At 32.8% G+C, this 21,120-nt stretch overlaps 2 protein-coding genes across 2 annotated transcripts in view; one reads left to right on the forward strand and one right to left on the reverse strand.

Annotated features, from left to right (window-relative positions):
* The first annotated feature begins 5,050 nt into the window (after positions 1-5,050).
* LOC126743494 (translocation protein SEC63 homolog) overlaps positions 5,051-21,120 on the forward strand; it is a 39,116-nt gene continuing 23,046 nt past the window's right edge. Inside the window, exons 1-4 of the mRNA XM_050450615.1 lie at positions 5,051-5,248; positions 5,381-5,712; positions 11,285-11,455; positions 11,509-11,944. Of these exons, the coding sequence (XP_050306572.1) occupies positions 5,128-5,248; positions 5,381-5,712; positions 11,285-11,455; positions 11,509-11,944 (1,060 nt within the window). The 5' untranslated portion in view covers positions 5,051-5,127. The remainder of the gene's footprint in view (positions 5,249-5,380; positions 5,713-11,284; positions 11,456-11,508; positions 11,945-21,120) is intronic.
* Positions 13,060-20,710, reverse strand: LOC126743500 (radial spoke head 1 homolog). Its single transcript, XM_050450629.1, has 3 exons — positions 20,261-20,710; positions 13,435-13,674; positions 13,060-13,383 (listed from the first exon to the last, which is right to left on the reverse strand). Exons 1-3 carry the CDS (start codon positions 20,655-20,657, stop codon positions 13,097-13,099), a joined length of 924 nt encoding a protein of 307 aa, XP_050306586.1. The 5' UTR covers positions 20,658-20,710; the 3' UTR covers positions 13,060-13,096.

A 21,120-nucleotide genomic window follows, 5' to 3' on the forward strand; every position in this document is an offset into this window, starting at 1 on the left:
TTTTATTTTTAACTGCGAGTTTTCTTATTATAATTTTATGTATACAGGGTGGTCCGAAAATAAGTTACGACCATCAACTTCAATTTTTGAAATGGAAATACATATTTTTTATTCTGTATTCTTAAAGAACAGAAAATTCTAGACATATTTCATGTACAATGTCCTATACCTATCTTCATTTGTTTTTGAGTTATTGACAGTTGAGGATCGGCATATTTCCACTTTTGACATGTTATAAAATCCAAACGGTTAGACATAGACAATGCGGTTTGCACTTTTAATCGAAGCTTTTTTAAAACCATCTGTTGACACTAGCTAGTAAGTGTCAAGAGATACTGAGAAATTTACGGTTGAATTATTAAAAAAGCATTCAAAATATTAATGTATTTAATCAAAAGTATTGCATAAACATTGAACAAAAAGAAACTATTCTAATCTAGACCGAATTAAATGTTCAAATTGAGCCCCATTAACTTCTCGACAGTAAGCGAGTCTTGATTCGAATTCTCTCAGAATGTTGCGTATCATTTCTTGAGGTATTCGTTGAATCTCATTTCTTATACTATTTCTCAATTCTTCTAAATTGTTGGGTTTATTTACATACACTCTATGCTTTAAATAACCCCACAAAAAGAAGTCCAAAGGAGTCAAGTCGGGGGACCTAGCAGGCCACTCCAATTGACCCCTTCGCCCAATCCATCGACCCGGAAATACCTCACTTAAATATTGGCGCACGGCTCTGCTGAAGTGTGGCGGCGCGCCATCTTGCTGGAACCAAATTGAAGCTTCTGGAATATTGGGATTATTTGCATTTGGAAACATCAAACATAAAGCGGGAATTATAGGTCCAATGTAAGACAACGTAGACACCAGCAAAGCTTCTGGACCTGATAGAATTCCAGCCCTAATACTAAAACGTTGTGCAGACGAATTGACTCCTCCCTTATGTAGACTGTTCACGGCATCGTATAGGCAGGGCCAATTTCCAACAAGCTGGAAAACTGCTCGAGTGCAAGCTGTACCCAAAAAGGGTAAGAAGACGATGCCCTCCAATTACCGCCCGATTGCACTGGTTCCAGTAATATCGAAGATTATGGAGAAAGCAGTCAACCAACAACTGTTAAGATATCTGGAATCATCAGGACTAATCAGCGATCATCAATACGGCTTCTGAAAGCTTAGATCTACCGGCGATCTTCTGACCTACGTCACACACTTGTGGACGGAGGCCATGGAGAAGCACGGCGAGTCCCGCTCAGTCGCTCTTGACATTTCCAAGGCATTTGACAGAGTGTGGCATGAGGGACTACTAACCAAGCTCTCCTCAATCGGCATACAAAACTCATTATTGAATTGGATCAAAAGTTTTCTTGAATAACGAACAATCCAAGTAGCCGTCGATGGATACCTCTCCGACAAATTTAACATTAACGCTGGAGTCCCTCAAGGATGCATTCTATCCCCGCCCTTTTCTTGGTATATATCAACGATTTGCTAGGAACCACTGTCAATCCAATCTACAGCTTTGCGGACGATAGCACACTTATTTCCACATTTAAGTCCGCCAAATCAACGACAGCCGCAAGTTCTCAGAATCTTAGGCAGCAACAAGTAGCTTCAACCAACAACGATATTAGAGCAATCTTGGAGTGGGGCGATAACAATTTGGCCAATTTTAACGCTAAAAAAACGCAGGCTGCAGTTTTTACGATGAAGACTAACCTTGGTGGCCCGGAGCTGGTAATGGCAGGGAAAACATTGCCAATGAAATCATCTTTACATCTTCTAGGTGTCGAGGTCACCAACAGTGTGTCCTGGCATGACCACGTTGCCGGGGGCGGCGTCCAAAAAAATCGGAGTGCTTTTCAAAACGAAAAAACTGTATACACCAGAACAGCTGCTGACTCTTTATCAGGCTCAAATACGCCCTTCCCTCGAGTATTGCTCGCATGTCTGGAGCTCTGCACCCAAGCATAGTTTAAACCTGCTGGATTCTATACAGAAGAGAGCTATTCGTCTTATCGACAAACCAGAACTGACAAAGAGTCTGGATAGTCTGGAGCACAGGAGAAAGGTGGCTGATCTCTGTTTATTCTACCGTTATTATCACGGTAAGTGCTCCTCTGAGCTGGCAGGCCTGATTCCACCCAGGGCTGTTCCGGCAAGAAGGACGCGTCTAGCAGTTGCGGCTTATCAACATCGAGTCCACCTACCCCAAGGACTCATTCATCTGGAGAACATCTTCTTTGTGGAACGGGCTTCCACCTCACATATTTCCCGACGCATACAACCTACAGCTATTCAAGATAAATGCCCACAAATATCTTCGCGCAAGCACCACTCCAAGAGTGACATAGGACTTTTCTCTTGTGCTTGTGTTTACCATAAAAAAAAAGTGTTCTTTTACGAATCTTAAACGAATTTGTCTATTTTTCGTTGAAATGAAAGGTTTTTTACCGGTCTCTTGGCTTTTAAGTTGGCGTCACATAAACGTCTTCGAATAGATCGAACTGAAAGGGAAATGCTGGGATGTGCCTTTTTTATATCTTCGGCGGAGAAAAATTGAATTTTTTATAGAACATCGTCTAATTAGCTTGTCAGTTGCAGATGTTGTTTTTTTGGGTCTACCTGCCTTAGAGATGCTGGCAGTAGTGCCTCTAGTTTGCCACAATTTGATTTGTTTACAAATGACACTTTTATGAAGATCAAGTTCTCTAGCGATTGTTACTTGTTTCACTCCCGCATTGTGCTTCTCAATTATAAGTTTTTTTATTTGTTCAGATAAATTTATACATCGAGGCATTTTAATACTAAATAGGCTTCTTCACAATGGAAAACGAACTGCTTTAAACGAGACCTACAGTTGTGATCACATAAATAGCACACTTAGCCTTTTCATATATTACTTACAAAAAACAAATTCCTGACTGATAAGAAAATATTTAAGCAGTTAATCTCCTCCTAATATGCAAGACTTTATGTTTATTTTAAAAATATATGCACATACAGAATTTCATTCCAATATTAACGTTTTAAGGCTGGACACATAAATAGCACACCTTTCATTCTTATTAAATATATCGAGTGTTAATTAGTAAGTATTATTTTAACTTTAAAATTTTTGAATATTGTCAAGAGTAGTTTTGTTTTTAGTGGGTAGAAAGAAACATTATGGACCAGAGAGGAGAGCTCTTATTATAGAAAAGAAAAATCAAGGCTTTTCTATTTCTGCTATAGCAAAAGATTTAAATTGCTCTAGGAAAATGGTTTATAATGCTCTGGCTCTCTATGAGACCACTCAAAGCACAATGAACAAGAAAAGATTAACAAGGCCTCGAAAAACCACGTATAACATGGATAAAATTATTATTAGAATAAGCAAGGGTAATCCATTTTTAAGTTCCGCCCAAATAAAACGTGAAATAGCAGACCAATATGGCATCAATATTTCTGCAAGAACAATAAGAAGAAGATTATGTGAAAAAGATCTCAAAGGTTGTGTAGCTAGGAAAAAACCACTTGTTTCAAAAAGAAATATTAAAAAAAGATTGGCATTTGCTAAACAACATATAAATAAGGACATTAATTTTTGGAAAACCATATTATGGAGCGATGAAACCAAGATTAATAGATTTGGAAATGATGGAAAATGCTATGTTAGACGTCCTCCCAATCGTGCCTTAAACCCTAGGTACACAATTAAAACTGTTAAGCATGGAGGAGGATCAATTATGATATGGGGAGCAATGTCATGGCATGGTGTTGGACCTATTCATCGTATAGAGGGAATAATGGACCAATACGAGTATAGGGAGATTTTGCAGAATGTTATGGAACCATACATGGAGCATTTTATGCCAATTACATGTAAGTTCATGCACGATAATGTTTCAAAACATTCTGCAAAATCAATAAAACGATGGTTTACTAAAAATGTGGTAGATGTTTTGGAATGGCCGCCACAAAGCCCAGACCTGAACCCTCTGGAAAATTTGTGGGATCACGTTAAAACCAAAATTAAGGTATTAAATCCCTCAAATCTGGATGAACTATGGCAAAACTTCCAAGAGGCTTGGAACAGTATTCCGGCAAGCGTGTGTGCAAAATTGGTGGAGTCAATACCCAAGCGATTAAGTGAAGTTATAAAAAATAAAGGATACCCAACAAAATATTAAATTGGTTTTGGTGAAAGTAAATATTTTTTAAGTGTGCTATTTAAATGGCCAGCATTTCTTTAGTTTTTTTGTTATGTTTCTTATATATTTAAAATACTCTTTTAATTTTAATTAAATACAACTTTTTGTAGAACATCTAAGCTAAATATATTATAAAAAAAATAGAAAATGGTATTTAATATTTTTTATCGCAATTTAGAAAAGTGTGCTATTTATATGACCATAACTGTATTTAATTTAAAATATTTAATACAAAAAGTTTCTCTATTTATGTCCTCAAGTAAAAAAAAACATTGTTTACTATTTACATTCCTGTGATAAATATTCAAACTGTTTTGGTATGAATTTATGGCTTAGGCTAAGATAAACATTTTTAATACATGGTGTCACAAAAATTTTGAATAGATTATTAAATTAGAAAATAAATTAAAAGTTTCTCTACTTTTAGCCGGTGCTGTAAGTACTGACGAGCATAGATAAACAGTTTATAGGGGTTAAAAAAAACCTAAACGAGGTTTAGGTACTCTGTGATGTAAATTATATAAATATTACTATCAGCGCCATCTTTTTTATTTTTCAAATATCATTGTAGAAAACTGTAAAATAAAGACACTGCTTAAAAAATTGTTATTGTATGTCGCCACGAAAATAAGAAGATGTAAAATAGTATCGAAAAAATAATTCAATAATAATGAAATAATATATTCTTCAAACTATTAATTCGGTGTTTAGCAATCCCCCTTAAGGCTTTTATCCCCCCATTTGGTCTCGACCTTATCCCGATAGTTAAAGACTGTAGGAAAGAAGTGGCAACACCGCTTTTCATGGCCACGTATTGACGTAACGTAACTGACATTGACATTGCCAGTGGCATTTGTAAAAAAAAGAACACGACACGTCGGTTGAATGCTTTCTCCCAAAAAATCAGAAATTTTAATGAAAAACAGTGAAAATGGGCCAAAAATTCCAATACGATGAGAGCGGCGGCACGTTTTTTTATTTCCTACTGTCTTTTCTGGCCCTTATCTTAATACCGGTAACCATATTTTATTGGCCCAAAAAGAAGAAACGAGGTATGTAAACATAGGAGTTGAATATTAATTTGTAGGACCTCTGATGTGGAAAGCCACATAATTTACTGTTAGTTTGTTTGACTAGTCGATACCCTAGATATCCTCCATCACGTATTTCATATTTCCTTCCAGATCCAGAACAGGAAAAGAAACTATGTCACTGCACACCCTGTTTGATGAAAAGGGAGCACCAGAAGAATGCAGAGCCCTGGCAAGGCACCAAACACCTGATTATCAAACTAGTGATAATTGGGGGCTGGTTGATATTAATATTATTAGCATATAAAGTTTCACAGTTTGATTATGAGATGGCAAACTTTGATCCATATGAAATTTTGGAGATATCTCCGGGTTCAAGCCAGGGAGAAATTAAGAAAGCATACAGGAGACTCAGTTTGATATTACATCCTGATAAGGACACTGGTAATGAAAAGGAGTTTATGAAATTGTCAAAGGCTTATCAGGTAAGTTTTAGTTCCAAGATCTGTTTTTGATCTTTTGAGTGTTACAAGGTAATATAAAGATATTTTACTTGCTGCCTAAATAAGTTTATCAAAATGAGCAAAATTTGTCATTATTTGGCAATAAATTGAAACAGGGCATTAGAAAGGAAAAATTCTTGAGAATATTTTTGATATGGAGAATTTTTTGAGAAGCAACTCTTTAAATGCACTTAGGAATAAAGTTAAATATGAAACAGGGTATTAAGAATCATAAAATTATACACAATATTATGAGAAGAAACAACACTGTTTTTCATATATAGCAGATACAGAAACAGAAAATTGATTTGATTAAACAATTTACAAAAATTGAATTTTCTTCTTAACAGCGAATAATGGATGTGGTGATCTAATCTCAGATCATCCTAGCTTAATGTTCTGTGAAGAAGTGTTTTGTTTTTCTTGCTCAATCACAGATTGGACAATTTTCAATTGTGAGCTAACAATTTTTAGGTCTTGTAGCAAATTTTACTTTACTTCCAATACATTACACGTTAATTTTGTAAATATTTGCATGTTATAACTACATTAATTTCCATGTCTTACTTCAAATATTGCATAAAAACAATTAATACTAAGACTGTAAATACCTTAGTGGCTACTGGGATTCTCTGGATATTTTGAAATTCTACAGTCACTCATTAGAATTTGAGGATTTTATCTAAAATTTCATGAGGGACAAAATAGGTCTTTGAGCTTAAGGCATAACAGTTTTTAAGATGAGAGAAATATATGTACTTAGTGAATTGGAGAAAAGAAAGAAATTGTAATAATTTATCAATTTTGTATTTCTTTTGGTTTCTGTAAATGCAAAGCAATAGAACAAAAATTTTAGCTTGTTGTTTAGAAAACTCTCAGCGAGAATTTTCTAGCGAAAGATATTCTCTTTTTACATCACTGCACAGTGTATTATATTACTGTATAGGAAGTTCTTCAGCAAGCTCTTAAAATATCTTTAAAATATATGTTCACTGATTTTTTTTTCAACTTATTTTCTGATTTTAAAATAGTAACAAAATTTATAAGAATGGTTGTGATTATTAACAGTTTAGGTGTTGCCTTGCATAAAATACAGACATATTCATTGAATTGCATATTTATCATCTGAATATCACAAAAGTTTTTATAATTCTATAAACAACAACGCACCTACAATCAAATTACACCTGACCAGGGGTAGTAAAGAAAATGAAAATGCAAAAAATAAGATTTTGAAAGACTTCCGTTTTGCTATGGGTGGAAGTAATGACTTAATATTCTAGGACCATAAAGCATTTAGTGGAAACTTTCAATGTTTCTCTTGACCCCCTCTTTCTATTTAATTTTATTTTTCAAAATGACATCATGCCACAAATTTAAGTTTTATTGTTTTACTTATTGAAGTTACCAAAAAGTAGTATTTAGGTTCCTAATGAGGTGTGGTAAATATCAAATTTTTATATAAACACATTCAAAAAATAAGAGGGGGAGGGACAATTAAGAGCTACACTGTATAACTAATCATATTTCAGAAATTATTTCATTTATTCTTAAAGTAGGTAAATAAATAAATGTTTATTAATGCACCAGCCAATCACAGAATAAGAAATAAATTATTCAATAGAAACTTACAGGAAAGACTCATTACATAGATAACATAGATATCTAAAAATAATTCATATTAATAATTATAAAGTTAAATTATAGTATCCCATATCTACAGATTAAATTGCAGTCTTAACAGCAAATGAAATTTAAATAAAAAACATTACAGAAAAATGGTAAATTAAACACGTTGATTCTATCAAAAAGTAAAATTCTAGACAACCTAGTCTATTAAACTCTTTGAAATTTTGTAGAATATCTGGATATCAAAATATGTTCTTCTCTCCTTTTGCTATAGGGAATTAAATTAAGTGAGGGAACAATTTTGCCAAGAAAAATATCTGGATTTACAAGCAATGAATGAAGGAAAGTTTTTATGATTACAAAATAATTGTTTAATTAGGTTAATTAATTATGAAATAAATCAAAGCCATAATAAATCAAAATAATCTCCATTGTTTTCTACACATTTTAGCAAAGAAAAATCCACACAGATATAAGTTTTTTCACAGTATATTTTATTTTCACACATTTTTGTGTAGAATTTAAAGCAGTTGACATCAATTACACATTGCAATAAATCTTACGGTGTTTCTAATTCTTTCACATTGCTTTGGAGCATAATTGTTGTCACATTGCCTATGGAGCATAATTAATTTCAAATAGCTTTTTAATAAAAGTATCTTTGGTCCATCATTATAAAATTTTAAAATGACTTGATGTTGGTGAAAATATATTTTTATTTCAGTTTTTTCTTACAAACTATGTGTTTTAGAAACAAAAGTATAATTTTATGTATAAGAGGAATTTAATATGTTAAATTAAAACACCTTTAATTATATCTTAGCATATTTAATGAAATACAAGGTATTTCATTTAAAAAACTAAAGGTAGTTTTTGATTCAAAATGTAATATCACAGTGAAGAAAATACTTAAGGTGACAGAGATTAGGAGACTAGGTTATATGACTGTTTTTTAGTTAAAATAGAATATTTAAATTTCTTGCAGGTGCAATGTATATTATAGGCACATAGAAGAGCCTATCTGGCAGTATAACTTAATTAAACCAATCACATTTGCACATGCCAAAATCAAGAGATTTATAATTAAACGTATATACAGTGCTTTCATTTCAAAACGATCCACCCTTAATAACTTTCTTAAAAAAAAAAAAAAAAAAAAAAAAAAAAACACGTTAAATTAGATATACAGGGGTACGTTTAATTATGCATTTACTGAAGTTCTGTCAATCATCTCCTCACCTCCAGCTAACGTCTCTTTAATATGTCAAATGGGAACCCCCATCGTCTGATACATCATAGTAAGCAGCGTAAAATTCTCTATTTAACGGTACCAAAAAAAATGAAATCGGTAAATGTGTAAGCAAATAGTTAGCGAAAATGTCTACAAATAATGAATATTTTATTTACGCCAAACTTTGGTATGTCAAATGGCTACCCCATGGTGTGATACATTATTTTAAAGGGCATTCATTATGCTATCAATGGTTGTAAAAAAAAAATAAAATGGATTGACCAAGAAGCAATTAAAGTGTAAATCAGTAGGGTAGAAAAACACATTTAATTAGTTTAACAAATTTATTTTATTAAATGTTCAAAATGCGCGCCGTTATTAGCAAGACAATAAAAAAGCCTATTTTTAAACTCCTTACGAACATTGGCAAGGGTCTGCTCACTAATTTCTTTGCATTCTTGAAATATTCTATTTTTTAAATTCTCAATACTCTCAGGTGGGGTTTTATAAACTTTGCTTTTTAAGTAGCCCCAAAGAAAAAAGTCTAGTGGGATTTAGGTCCGGAGACCGCGCAGGCCATTCGATTGCACCACGTCTGCCAATCAACTTTTCTCGAAAATTTTCATCAAGCCACTCTCCAACTACCAAAGTGTAGTGCGCGGGAGCTCCATCCTAACTCCGTTTTAACTTCTAAATTGCTTGTATTTTTTTTTGATGATCTATTATAAAAAATGTAAGAATTTTAAAATAATGTAGGTACCACACTAAAAGTATTCATTTAAAATACCAAAGTTTGGCGTAAATAAAATATTCATTATTTCTAGACATTTTCGCTAACTATTTGCTTACACATTTACCGATTTCATTTTTTTTGGTACCGTTGAATAGAGAATTTTACGCTACTATGATGTATCACACGATGGGGGTTTCCATTTGACATATTAAAGTGAGGTTAGCTGGAGGTGAGGAGGTGATTGACAGAACTTCAGTAAATGCATAATTAAACGTCCCCCTGTATATCTAATTTGACGTATTTTTTTTTTTTTTTTTTTTTTTTTTAAGAAAGTTATTAAGGGTGGATCGTTTTGAAATGAAAGCACTGTATACATGACCTGTTTCACATAATTATTTTTTTATATTACAAAAGACAGGGAATATAAAACACATATTGGAACCAAGAAATCCCTAAGCTAACTTGTATTTGCATTTTTTCATTTTAATATCTATGTACTCTCTTAGCAAAGTTGACATTTGTATTTAAACTTCTTAGTGGCCTACTTTTTTGTCCTGATCTTTTTGATAAAATAAATTTTAATATTTCCTCTAGAATCCCGAGACAACATAAAAAATTTTTGTGGAAAAAACTATAGAATTGTATTCCCTAGTAGAAAGACAAAAAATTTCTTGGTAAGTTACAAGGTTGTCTTTCAGACATCCAAACATACCTCTACCAGGTTATGGATATTTATTTGAACACATTTCCTTATGGTCCTCTTCATTTCGACAACAGAGAATAAAACACTCCAATATAGATTGAAAATTATTCATTTTGAAACTCATAACTAATAACACACACTTGACACTGACAATAAGTTCTACTTTGACAGTCACCCAGGTTTTAATTAAATTAAAACAGACAGCTTACATCACTATGGAGAAATTGAAGAGAAATATTAAAGCCTTCTACCATGAAATCCTAATTTTGTTAGTTATAATTATTATAATATATCTTAATGAAACAACATGATATACATGATTGAAGAGCATTTCTAAAGGGGAATTTGAAAATCCAAAAATTCAGTGTGGGGCCCATAAGAAAAATAAAAGTTGACTTAGGCCTCATTCAACATGGTGGGCCTAGATTATTTTTTATTTTATTTTCAAATTCTCACTTATTTCTTACCCCCACGCTGAAAATTTCGTTATTGTATTTTTGATAATAAAGAAGATATAAAGGGTTTTATAAGACGCACTTTTTTCTTCTTTTTTTTCTGTATATCCGTTGCTATTCCATATTCTTGGTAGATGATAGATAATTTATAGGCACTTGACTGCACAATTTTTCCTCATTTGGTCGACCTTGTATCTTTATTGGTTTCCAATATCCCCATGTACATCATTTTAAACTGAATTCCCTGTGTGTGAAGTTTAGTATATACAATACATATTTTATTTTATGTGGAATATTTATAGTGGAATTTCTATAGTTTATTTTTGGTTAGATTTAAAAATTAAATTGATTTCCTGTAATTACAATTAAAGATAAAGTTTTTGGAAATAAGTATGACTATGATATGGCATTGTTTAATAATTATTGTCTTCTATGTCCAACTTCTCCATTGTAAATAAGTTTTTGAAACAAATACATAATTTATTTACTTAGTATATTTTTGTACAAAATACTGTAAATCTGAATTTATACATGCAAATGTTTTCATTTAAGCTATCTCAATATCTTCATATTTTCTGATACATAATTGAATTTTTTTAGTCTATACTAAACAATTATTTTGGACAGGTATTTTTTTTATCAATTCATAGAAGGATGGATACTATAATTCTTTCAGTTTTAAAGCAAAAGACTTTTTATTATAATTTAATCCATTATTCTTGATTTTACTTATCAGTATTTTTAAAGCATATTATCTAGCTTATAGGCATGAATTATATTAAAGAAAAAATTATATCTTATAGGCCTTAACTGATGAAGAAGCAAGAAAAAATTGGGAAAAATATGGTAACCCTGATGGTCCAGGAGCTATGAGCTTTGGCATTGCTCTGCCATCCTGGATTGTTGAGAAGGAAAACAGTATTTGGGTGCTGGGACTCTATGCCTTAGTTTTTATGGTTGCCTTACCTATTGTGGTATGTTTTAAAAAATTGAAAATTCATTCTTCACTAAAAATTCTAATATTTAGGTTGGTACTTGGTGGTACAGAAGTATAAAATTCACCGGAGATCAAGTATTACTAGACACCACTCAAATGTATTACTACTTCTTCCACAAAACCCCCCATATGGCCTTAAAAAGAGTAATAATGATCCTAGCAGCCAGTTATGAATTTGAGAAGAAACACAACTCAGAAGTGGAGGAGAGACAATCAGACAATGAAGAAGTACCACAACTAATTAGGAAGTTGCCTAATTTAAATGAAAAAAACAAGGAGCGTCCTTTGTGTTATTTGTATAGTATTAAAGCTAGGGCTATAATTCATGCCCATTTGAGTAGGATTCCATTGAACCCCATGACTTTGGAGAAAGATAGAAAGTACATTATTGGGAAGTGCCCTTACCTGATTCAGGAGCAAGTCAATTGTGTTAATCAGCTGATTTTATTGGCGTATGCCAGAAGAGGTAAGTGAAATGAAAAATGATTTTTTTCTGAAGGTTTATAAAGAAAATTCTATTAAGTTATAGGTGCGAAAGTTAATTTAAAAGATACTCTTATGGGCCTTTAGTAGAACCCTTGTTTTTTTAAAACAGTATTTTCAGTGAAAAAATCTTTCTATAAAAATTTCAATATGCAAGTGACTAAAAATGGTGCTTTTCAGTTTTTTCAAGCTGCTTAAAGTGGTTTTTGCTCTGTTATAGGGGTAGTTTTTATTTTATTTCAGTTTTTCAAGCATAGGAAATGGTTTCTCTATCCAGGCATTTGAAGCAAAATACACACAAAAAATTTACAAGATATTTTACCAACATTTTCAAAATTCATCAAATTTTTTCCCTGTATTTGGACCAAATTTCAACAATAATCAAATTTTTAATTTTTTACAGACATTTGAAGCAAAATACTAAAAAATATTTTTTTTTTAAATTTTATCCAGGAATTTGGGTCAAACATTTCAAATTTCTCATTTCTTCCAGGCATTTAAATCAAAATAATAGGTAAATTGTTTTTTTGTACTTTTTTCAGGCATTGAAGAAAAATATGTTTTTTTTTATTATTTTTCCTGGTATTTTGTCAGTCAAATTTCAAAAATAATCAAATTTTTAATTTTTAAATGCATTTGAAGCAAAGTATTAATTTTTTTTTCAGGGATTTAAAGCAAAATACTAGAAAAATTGATTTTGTATGGGCATTTGTAGCAAAAAATTCAAAAATCATCAAATTTCTTATTTCTTCCCGGTATTTAAAGCAAAATAAAAATAAATTGATTTTTTTATTTTGTCCAGGCATAAGTGGCAAATATTTGAAAAATCATTAAATTTCTCATTTCATTCAGGCGTTTAAGGCAAAATAAAAACAAATTATTTTTTTTTATTTTGTCCAGGTATTTGTAGGGAGAATTTCAAAATTCATAAAAAATTTTTAAAGCATTTAGAACAAAAGAGTAAAATTATGGATATAGCTCTTAAAACCCTTGAGGCAATAAAATAATAAGATTTTTCCAATCAAAATCTTTTAAAAATCATGATATATAAGATTTTAATTAATATTAAGATTTTAGGGTAAAACAACGAGGTTTAAGTTATCGCTAAAATCTCTATTAAACCAACAACAGTAAATCACAAAACATCCAAATCAATATCGGGAATATCCAGGAGCATATCCAGTGGCACAGGTGAAGGTGTGGGCCGATGTTCCTCCTCCACATTCCCTTTTTCCTCTTCATATTGTTGTTGTAAATACTCAATAATATCCAAGATAGAATCTTCTGAGTCTTTTACCATTAATGGTACAGGTTCTGGAGGCAGTAGGTCAGTTTTATATTCTGTTATTTGCCTTGCTCTCCATATAGGTACTATGCCTAATGGGGCTCCAAGCTCTTCTGGATGTTGGGCTTCTTCTTGACCTAGAAGTTCTGCTTTAATTTTTTTCTAAACCCCAAAGGGTAAAAACTTACCTTCAATTTTTAAGTCCTCTGCCCCAACATAGTCAAAGGCAGGGTCCCTAATATTCAAATAATAACCATGTTGCATATATTTTCCATCAAAGGTGAAGCAACCTTTGCCTTTTGGAAGGTTTTTTTCAAATGACCCATGGTATCGGTAGTAAGGATAGTTTATAATCCCAGGGCCTTCCATGCGGCCATTTTTCCATGTCCCGTAATGGGTTATGTCAATCGCTTTGTAGGTGTAAGTGCCTGAAAACATTATAATATGACATAAAAGAGGGTTAAAATTTAAATTTAATTTAAAAAATTTACAAGGCTTTTATTATCCTATAACGAAAATCTTTTAATGTGTGGGCGAGTCACTATGAATTTATGAACAATACCTATTTTATGTGTATAGAATAGGTTTTTTCCAATTTTAGTTTTAGGACTATTAAAAAAATTGGTTGCCTATTGTTGATTAATTTATTTAAATTCTATTCAACTCACCGGCACGAAATCGGGGCGCTTAACATTTTATATACAGTGAAAGTCGGATATAACGACGGCGAAGGGACTACCGAACATGGGTCGTTATAAACGGCCGTCGTTATTAAAGGACCTACATACACTACGTCTTTTTTTTTTCAAATAAAACTATGTACATACATAACTATGTATGTTATAAATATTTTTTAATTTTACAAAACCCTGAAAATACATAGATGCATACAAAGCAAAAAACCAAAATCCAACCAAAATGAAAATCCAATATAAAAAAAAAACTAAATTTACACTGATACAGGTAACGTAAGGTAAACCTACATAGTACATAAAATACATTTGTATGTATGTACATATAAAAAAAATTATGTAGTTAATTTAGTAAAAAATTTGTTACCTTTGTTTGTTTTTTGCAACGCGAGTTAAAGTAAATTGATTCAATTTTTTTCTCAATAAAACTGGTCGTGTCTAAAAGTTTTTCGTCACTCGCATTATTGTATAGTACAAAACTGTGGGTCTTTACTTTCTGGTAAAGCGTCTTCAATAGATGGTGGATTAAATTCTTCTCCGTCCTCAGACCTGCCGTCTTCACCTTGATCTTGGGTATCCTCAATTGTAAGCACCTCCGATGCAATTTGCTTGTAAAGTACTGTTTGTGTCTAAGTGACTATCAGATTCTATGAAATCAGTCCATAATTCATCAGTTAATTTAAAGTTTTCTTTAATTACAGCTAGAGGCACATCATCTTCTGTATCAAAGTCATTATTTATTCTTCTTGCCAACTCGGCTAAAGGAAGGTCGTCTTCAGAGTCGGCAGTTTCCAGTGTCTGTTCTAGGAATCCGGCATGTTTAAAATAATTAATGATTGCTCATTGTGATACCTTATTCCAGGTCTTGGAGATCATGAATATTGCGTCCAAATTATTAATGGAAGACTCCTTAGATAACTGATTATTATCAATAATATTCATTAACTGGAACTTTCTATAATGGACTTTTAAAGATCTTATAATACCTTGGTCAACTGGCTGGAGCACTGATGTGGTATTGGGTGGCAAGAATTGAAGATTAATATTGTTTAAATTTAATACTTTTGGGTGCGCTGGGCAATTATCTACTAGGAGTAAGATTTTCTTTTTTTTTTCTTCATTAGCTCAGAGTCCCAATCTCGCAAGATACAGGCTTTTTTGTTAGACATGTAAGTAACAGGTAATGTCTTAACATTTTTAAAACAACGGGGGTTTTTTGATTTTCCAATAACAATCAACTTACGTTTTTCTGACCCAGACATATTGGCAGCAACAAAAAGAGTAATTCTCTCTTTGGACATTTTCCCTACCTTGCACTTTTCGCCATTAAATTTCAGTGTCATGTCTGGAAGCATTTTGTAGAACAGACCTGTCTCATCTGCGTTAAAAATCTGGTCACCTTTATACCCTTTTCCTATTTCAGGTCATACAGTTTTAAGCCAGTTTTCTGTCACTCCAGAAGATACACTAGCAGATTCACTACTTATTCTTCCATAAACAATATTATGCATTTTTCGAAAATGTTTTCTCCAACTTTCCAGTCCTTTATTCAGTACCCTGCCGAAATGTTCCGCTTTTGCCTGTAGTATAGGAGCACTAATTGGCGATCCTCTACTTCTTTCAACTTTAAACCAGTTGAATAATGCTTTATCTATATCTGCATGACTGGATAACCTAAGTTTCTTCTTTGGTAGCAAATTCTCATAAAATGCATTTTTTATTGCATCCCGGTTCTTCCAAATTGTAGAAACACTTGAATGCGATAAGCCTAACTCGCTTGCAATATAGCAATATTGGATTCACCTTCCTCAAGTCTGCAAATTATTAAGCTTTTTTCCTCAATGGACAAAACTTTTCTTTTTTTTAATTCATTTTAACACTACGTAATACGCTACGTTTATACTTATGCACAAAATCCCGGCACTAAAGAAAAAGTACATAAAGCATTTATGAGATCGACAAACAGGTATTTTCCCGGCCCCCGGTTCCGGTAATTTCCCCAAGAATAACTTGTAGTTATTGGTTACAAATGATTGCTGTGTGAATCACACACGTTCGGTCGTTATATCCGGCCTTCCACATGAAAAATCTTTTACATAAGGACGCTAAAAGCGATTTGGTTGCTATAACCGGCGTCATATAAATCCAACCAAGGTTCCCAGATTTCGTCGTAATAAGCGACTTGTTTTTATAAGCGACGTCGCTATTCGCGACTTTTACTGTATAATTTCTTTTTAAAACATTTTGTGATGTAACTTATTCACAAATAAAATAACATGTTTTAAGTAATTTCTAACAACAATAAGCCATTGATTTGAAAAGAAAATGTTTGTTACAACACTACAAGAACATATAAATTGGTAATTTGTTAGTCTTTAAATTATTGAGATAAATTAAATGTATTGGTAGCAAAAACTGGCGACGAAAATTTTTATTATCCAGTATAACTGCCACGTGCCTGAATGTGCTTGCATTCGTCTTGGCATGCCTAAAATTGGGGAATAAAGTCCCATTCCTCTGAAAGAGCTTGATATAGTTCATTTAAGGTTAAAAAAAGCAGGAACACGACTACGCCTAAGCATGTCAATTTTCCTGATAACTGCGTGGAGTGTAGAGTTGCCAATTCTGCTTTATCAGATCATGAGTTTATATTGTGCAGAATACTGAATATCCAACACGAATGTAGTGTATCTGCACCAGGAAATGGTAAAAATGTATTTTTAGCACAAATAATTTTAACTAATTATTTGTGCTAAAAATAATTTTAATTTAAAGTTTTAAAGTCTAACTTTAATTTAAAGTTTTGCTTTCTCTAGGCTTGTGAGCCTTGGGAATCTGTCTTCAGTAATGTGCCTGATCCTGTAAGCTCCTTTCATAAAAGGATGGTGTTCCTTTTTGATACTTCCTTCCCAGATGTTAACATTGTAACAAGACGCTTGGTTGACAAAGGGATTGAAAACATCATGAAACAATCTGAGGTCTCTTCATACTATAAGAAAATTCACAAATTGTCGCGCTTTCCATAGTTACTTCCATGCTTACCGCATTCTATATCGACGTATGATCAAAATCTTTAAGCAGGCTAGGTCATCAAACAAAAATAAAGACAATTGGAAAATCATTAATGATATCTGTTGTAAGTAGTCATCTCAATGTCATGAAGTCTCTCCCAATGATTTTAACGACTTTTTTTCCAACATTGCTCCTCAACTCCAAACAAATTTTAGCCCATCAACGGATCCCCTTAACTTTTTGCAAAATGTTCATATTCTAAATTCGTTTTTCTTTTTACCTACAGACCCAAAAAAACTCGCGGATGTTCCTTTTACCTTAAAAAACAAAAATTCTGCTGGAAAAGATAATCTTTCAACTAGAATTTTCCTAAACCTACCTGATAAGCGCTTGAAATGCTAGTTGATGCAATTAACCTTTCATGGACCAGAGGCATATTACCATCCTGTCTCAAATCAGCAAAGGTTATCTCGATCCAGAAGGCTGGAGCGCTAAATGTGTTAGGACCTTTTTAAAATCCAACAATATCCTAATCAAATTTCAATTTGCCTTGGGAGAATAGACAAATGATGCCATATTTAATTTATTGATCTGTATTCCCAGTAAAGGTGGTGCTTTTTTCTGATATGTCAAAAGTATTTCACTGTGTCTGCCACAGTATTCTGCTGGGGAAGCTTCATCACTATAGCTTTCGGAGGATTTCCTATATTTATTTTTCCTTTTCTTTTTTTTCCTACCTTCCTATCTACAAGATCGACAACAGCGAGTATATGTGAAGACTGAGTGCTCTGATTTCCGTCCTATCTCTCTGGGAGTTCCGTCATACTTTTTCTCCTGTACTTAAATGATGTTACCAATCCTGATGTTCAGGGAAAGTTATAGATGATACCACACTCTTTGTCAAATTGGGCATTTATACTGTTATCTCGCCCTGCATCCAGGAAGTGGCCTGCTGAATTTTCATAAATCGTTCTCAGTTTGCAAATCCTAGATATATTACGCCCCAAAGCAATAATTTAAATCTTTCAATTCCCTCCCATATTCTAATTTATAAATCAATCTTATGTGAGGGAATTCAAATCTTTAATCATTTTCCGGGAGATCTAAAGGAAGCTATATCTATTAAGCTTTTTAACGTTAAACTTAAGCATTTCCTGACTGCCAAAACTTATTATTCATTGGCTGGGTACTATGCTGAGTTTCTTTAATACTGAAGTTTGCCTTTTTAAGTTTTAGTCCTGATTTTATTATAAATCGTATCACTTTTGCATTTCTATCTAAGTCTAAAAACGTGATCAGTTGCCAGAAACAGCTCGGATTCCAAACATCGGAATTTAACCAAGACTCGGTTATAGAAACACAGTCGTATAAATCTCTGTTGTATTGTATAAATGTCTGTTGTTTTGGTAGTAAACAGAAAATGGCTTAGACGAGGCTATTAAATTAATTGAAGGTTCCCATAAAAAAATACGAAAGTACAAAGAAGATATGGTTTAATCTTCATCTAATTTCCTATAAGTTCTGTTTTTAATTGCTTAATTTCTATCTAGGTAACCATGTACGTTATGTTTCAATTTAAAAAAAAAATATTTTTAAAATATTAGAGCATGTATTTGTTGCACATACAGACATTGAGTTGTCTAGGTGCAAAAATAAAACTATGATATTACAAGTTGTAATTATGGTATGCTAGAGCAGATGTCAGAGTGTACTCGTTAATAACATTAATGGCTGTACTATTCTCGTCTCTCTTTATAAACATTTTCATTTCAAGTTTGATAATTTACAAAATTCCCTAGCTTTTGCTTATAGTAGGGTGCAAGGTGCTCATTGACAAATATTAAGTTTTGCTCAAATCCTAGTCCGTAGCCTTTAATCTATGATTCCTCTTCAATTTAGCGGCAATAATTAATTCATTTCTTTTAACTATAGATGAGAATTCGACCACTGTTTTCAGATTGGGTTAAAGTATTTGTACCATCGCATATCTGGAAACTCTGTTGTTTAGCGAGTCTGTGAATTCTGACTGAGCTGATTGTCCAACTAAATGTAGTATTATATATTGTATAATATTGTAACTTAAATGATTAATACATTTGTTTTGAATTTGAAAACAGGTATATGTACATCGTTTAAATATTCTTCAGTACTTCTCGCGTTGTGGGTTCTGGCATTATCATGCATCAGAATAAAATTAACATAAGGAATAACAAACTCTTACACAATTTCATTAATGTATCTAACCACGTACCTAAAGGGCCTATTGGAATGACGTACAACCCTGTACGTGGCTCTAGAGAAATTCCAGCCCACGCCATAACCCTCTTGGTAGCCCTCTTTAGGACTAAATGTACATTCTGTATAATGTTCTTGTAGGCTTCGCCATACCCTTTCACGACCATCCGGCGGCTAATCTCGGATCAATAAACAAAAGGTGTCCTCATTCATTTTCACGCCAGTGCTCATGATTCCTGGCAAACTAAAGTCGCGTAACACGATGACGTGTACGAAGCTTTGGACCTGTCGCGGGTCTATGACTAGCAAGATTAATCGTCGATTAATCGTCTAAAGATCTGTCTGCTTACATTGGTATTCCGGACGTTATGAAGTCGAATTCTGAATCGTAGAGCTGTAGCATGATGATCTCGGAAATTTGTAAGGTGATAAAGCGATCATCATGAGCGTTAGTCCTATATTGGGGGCAATTTTAGGTCGTCTAGTATAACATTTAGTTCATGGTAATGTGTATTTTAATATGGTGCATAGTGTTGTTTAATAATTTAATGTTATTTAAACATTGGGCAACTTAATGCTCACTTCTTCCGTCTTGAATTAACGCAACCATAACAGTTTCAGGACTACAACAGCCATTTTTAATTAAATAAACCTAGCAGAACCGTCAAAGAGCTTTTTGAACAAAACAATGACAAATATCTATCAAATTTTTAAAAAGAAAAAAAACCCATGGCCACTATGCAGTTTTACGTGATAAAATTATAGAGTTTTTATATTAATACAATTTATTAAAACCAGTTTTTTTTTGTTCGGATGATTGTTACTTGAAACATGTTATTTTATTTTTGTGTTAATTTTAACAAGCATCACAGAATTTTGAAAAATAAAAAAAAATTTATATAAAAGGCTAAGTGCTCCGTTTTTCGTGCTTATTTACATGTAAAATATTTTCCATAATTTTTTTTCATTTTATATTAGTTAACGGTTTCGAACGTCTCTTTTAAAGATTTAACGCTTCAAATTTACCCTTCATACTATTTTTACTTTGCTACATAAATGACTATAAAACTCTTACCTAGTCCATGCCTTAACCCTTTAAACCAAAATCCAGTATAATAATCGCCATTCACATAATAATAAGTTCCCTGTCCGTGTTTGAAGTCTTTCTTCCATTGGCCTATATACTTAGTCCCATCCGGATACAAAAAAGTCCCTTGACCATGTTTCAGCCCTTTCCTCCATGTTCCATCATATCTGGCCCCATTTTTAAAGCAATATAGTCCCTTTCCATGTCTTCTGCCATGGTAATATTCTCCTTCGTAAATGTCACCATTGGGCAACAGGGCGCTGCCCCATCCGTGCCGGTCAAGTTGATCATCCCTGCCCCCTTCGTATTCGCCGTAAGGATAACGCTCCTCACCCCCTTCGCCGCCCTCGCCTTCTTTTTCGCTTTCTAACTCGTCGTCGGACATTTTATTAATGATTTTTGTGATCCTTGACAACTCAAATCTGATGAAGTTTTAATAAGGAGGACGTTCGTAATTTTTGTGAGGTTATTTATTGATCCTCTTTAATCCCCACTTGAATTAAGGATTGAACTTTTTGTATAAACATGTGGGATTGGCCTTTAGATTTAAGCATTATTTATAAATGGAAATTTAGTTTAATTTTATCATTTGCGTTAAACTTTTACATTTACATAAGTAATATACAGTCCGAGTCTGTAACTTGGAATAAATTCGATAATAAATAAATGGGGGCGTGTACGGAAAAACGCTTGGACACGTCGATTGAGAATGTAAATTGCGCATTTTTTACAATATTTTTTTTGTATACAGGGTGTTCCATGTAGGCGGGGCTAACACCAACTTTCTTATTTTAAATAAGACACCCTATATGTTATTATATTTTTTAATTAATTTTGGTTTATCACCT

The sequence above is a fragment of the Anthonomus grandis genome, chromosome 13 (assembly GCF_022605725.1).
Source record: "Anthonomus grandis grandis chromosome 13, icAntGran1.3, whole genome shotgun sequence".
NCBI lineage: Eukaryota > Metazoa > Arthropoda > Insecta > Coleoptera > Curculionidae > Anthonomus > Anthonomus grandis.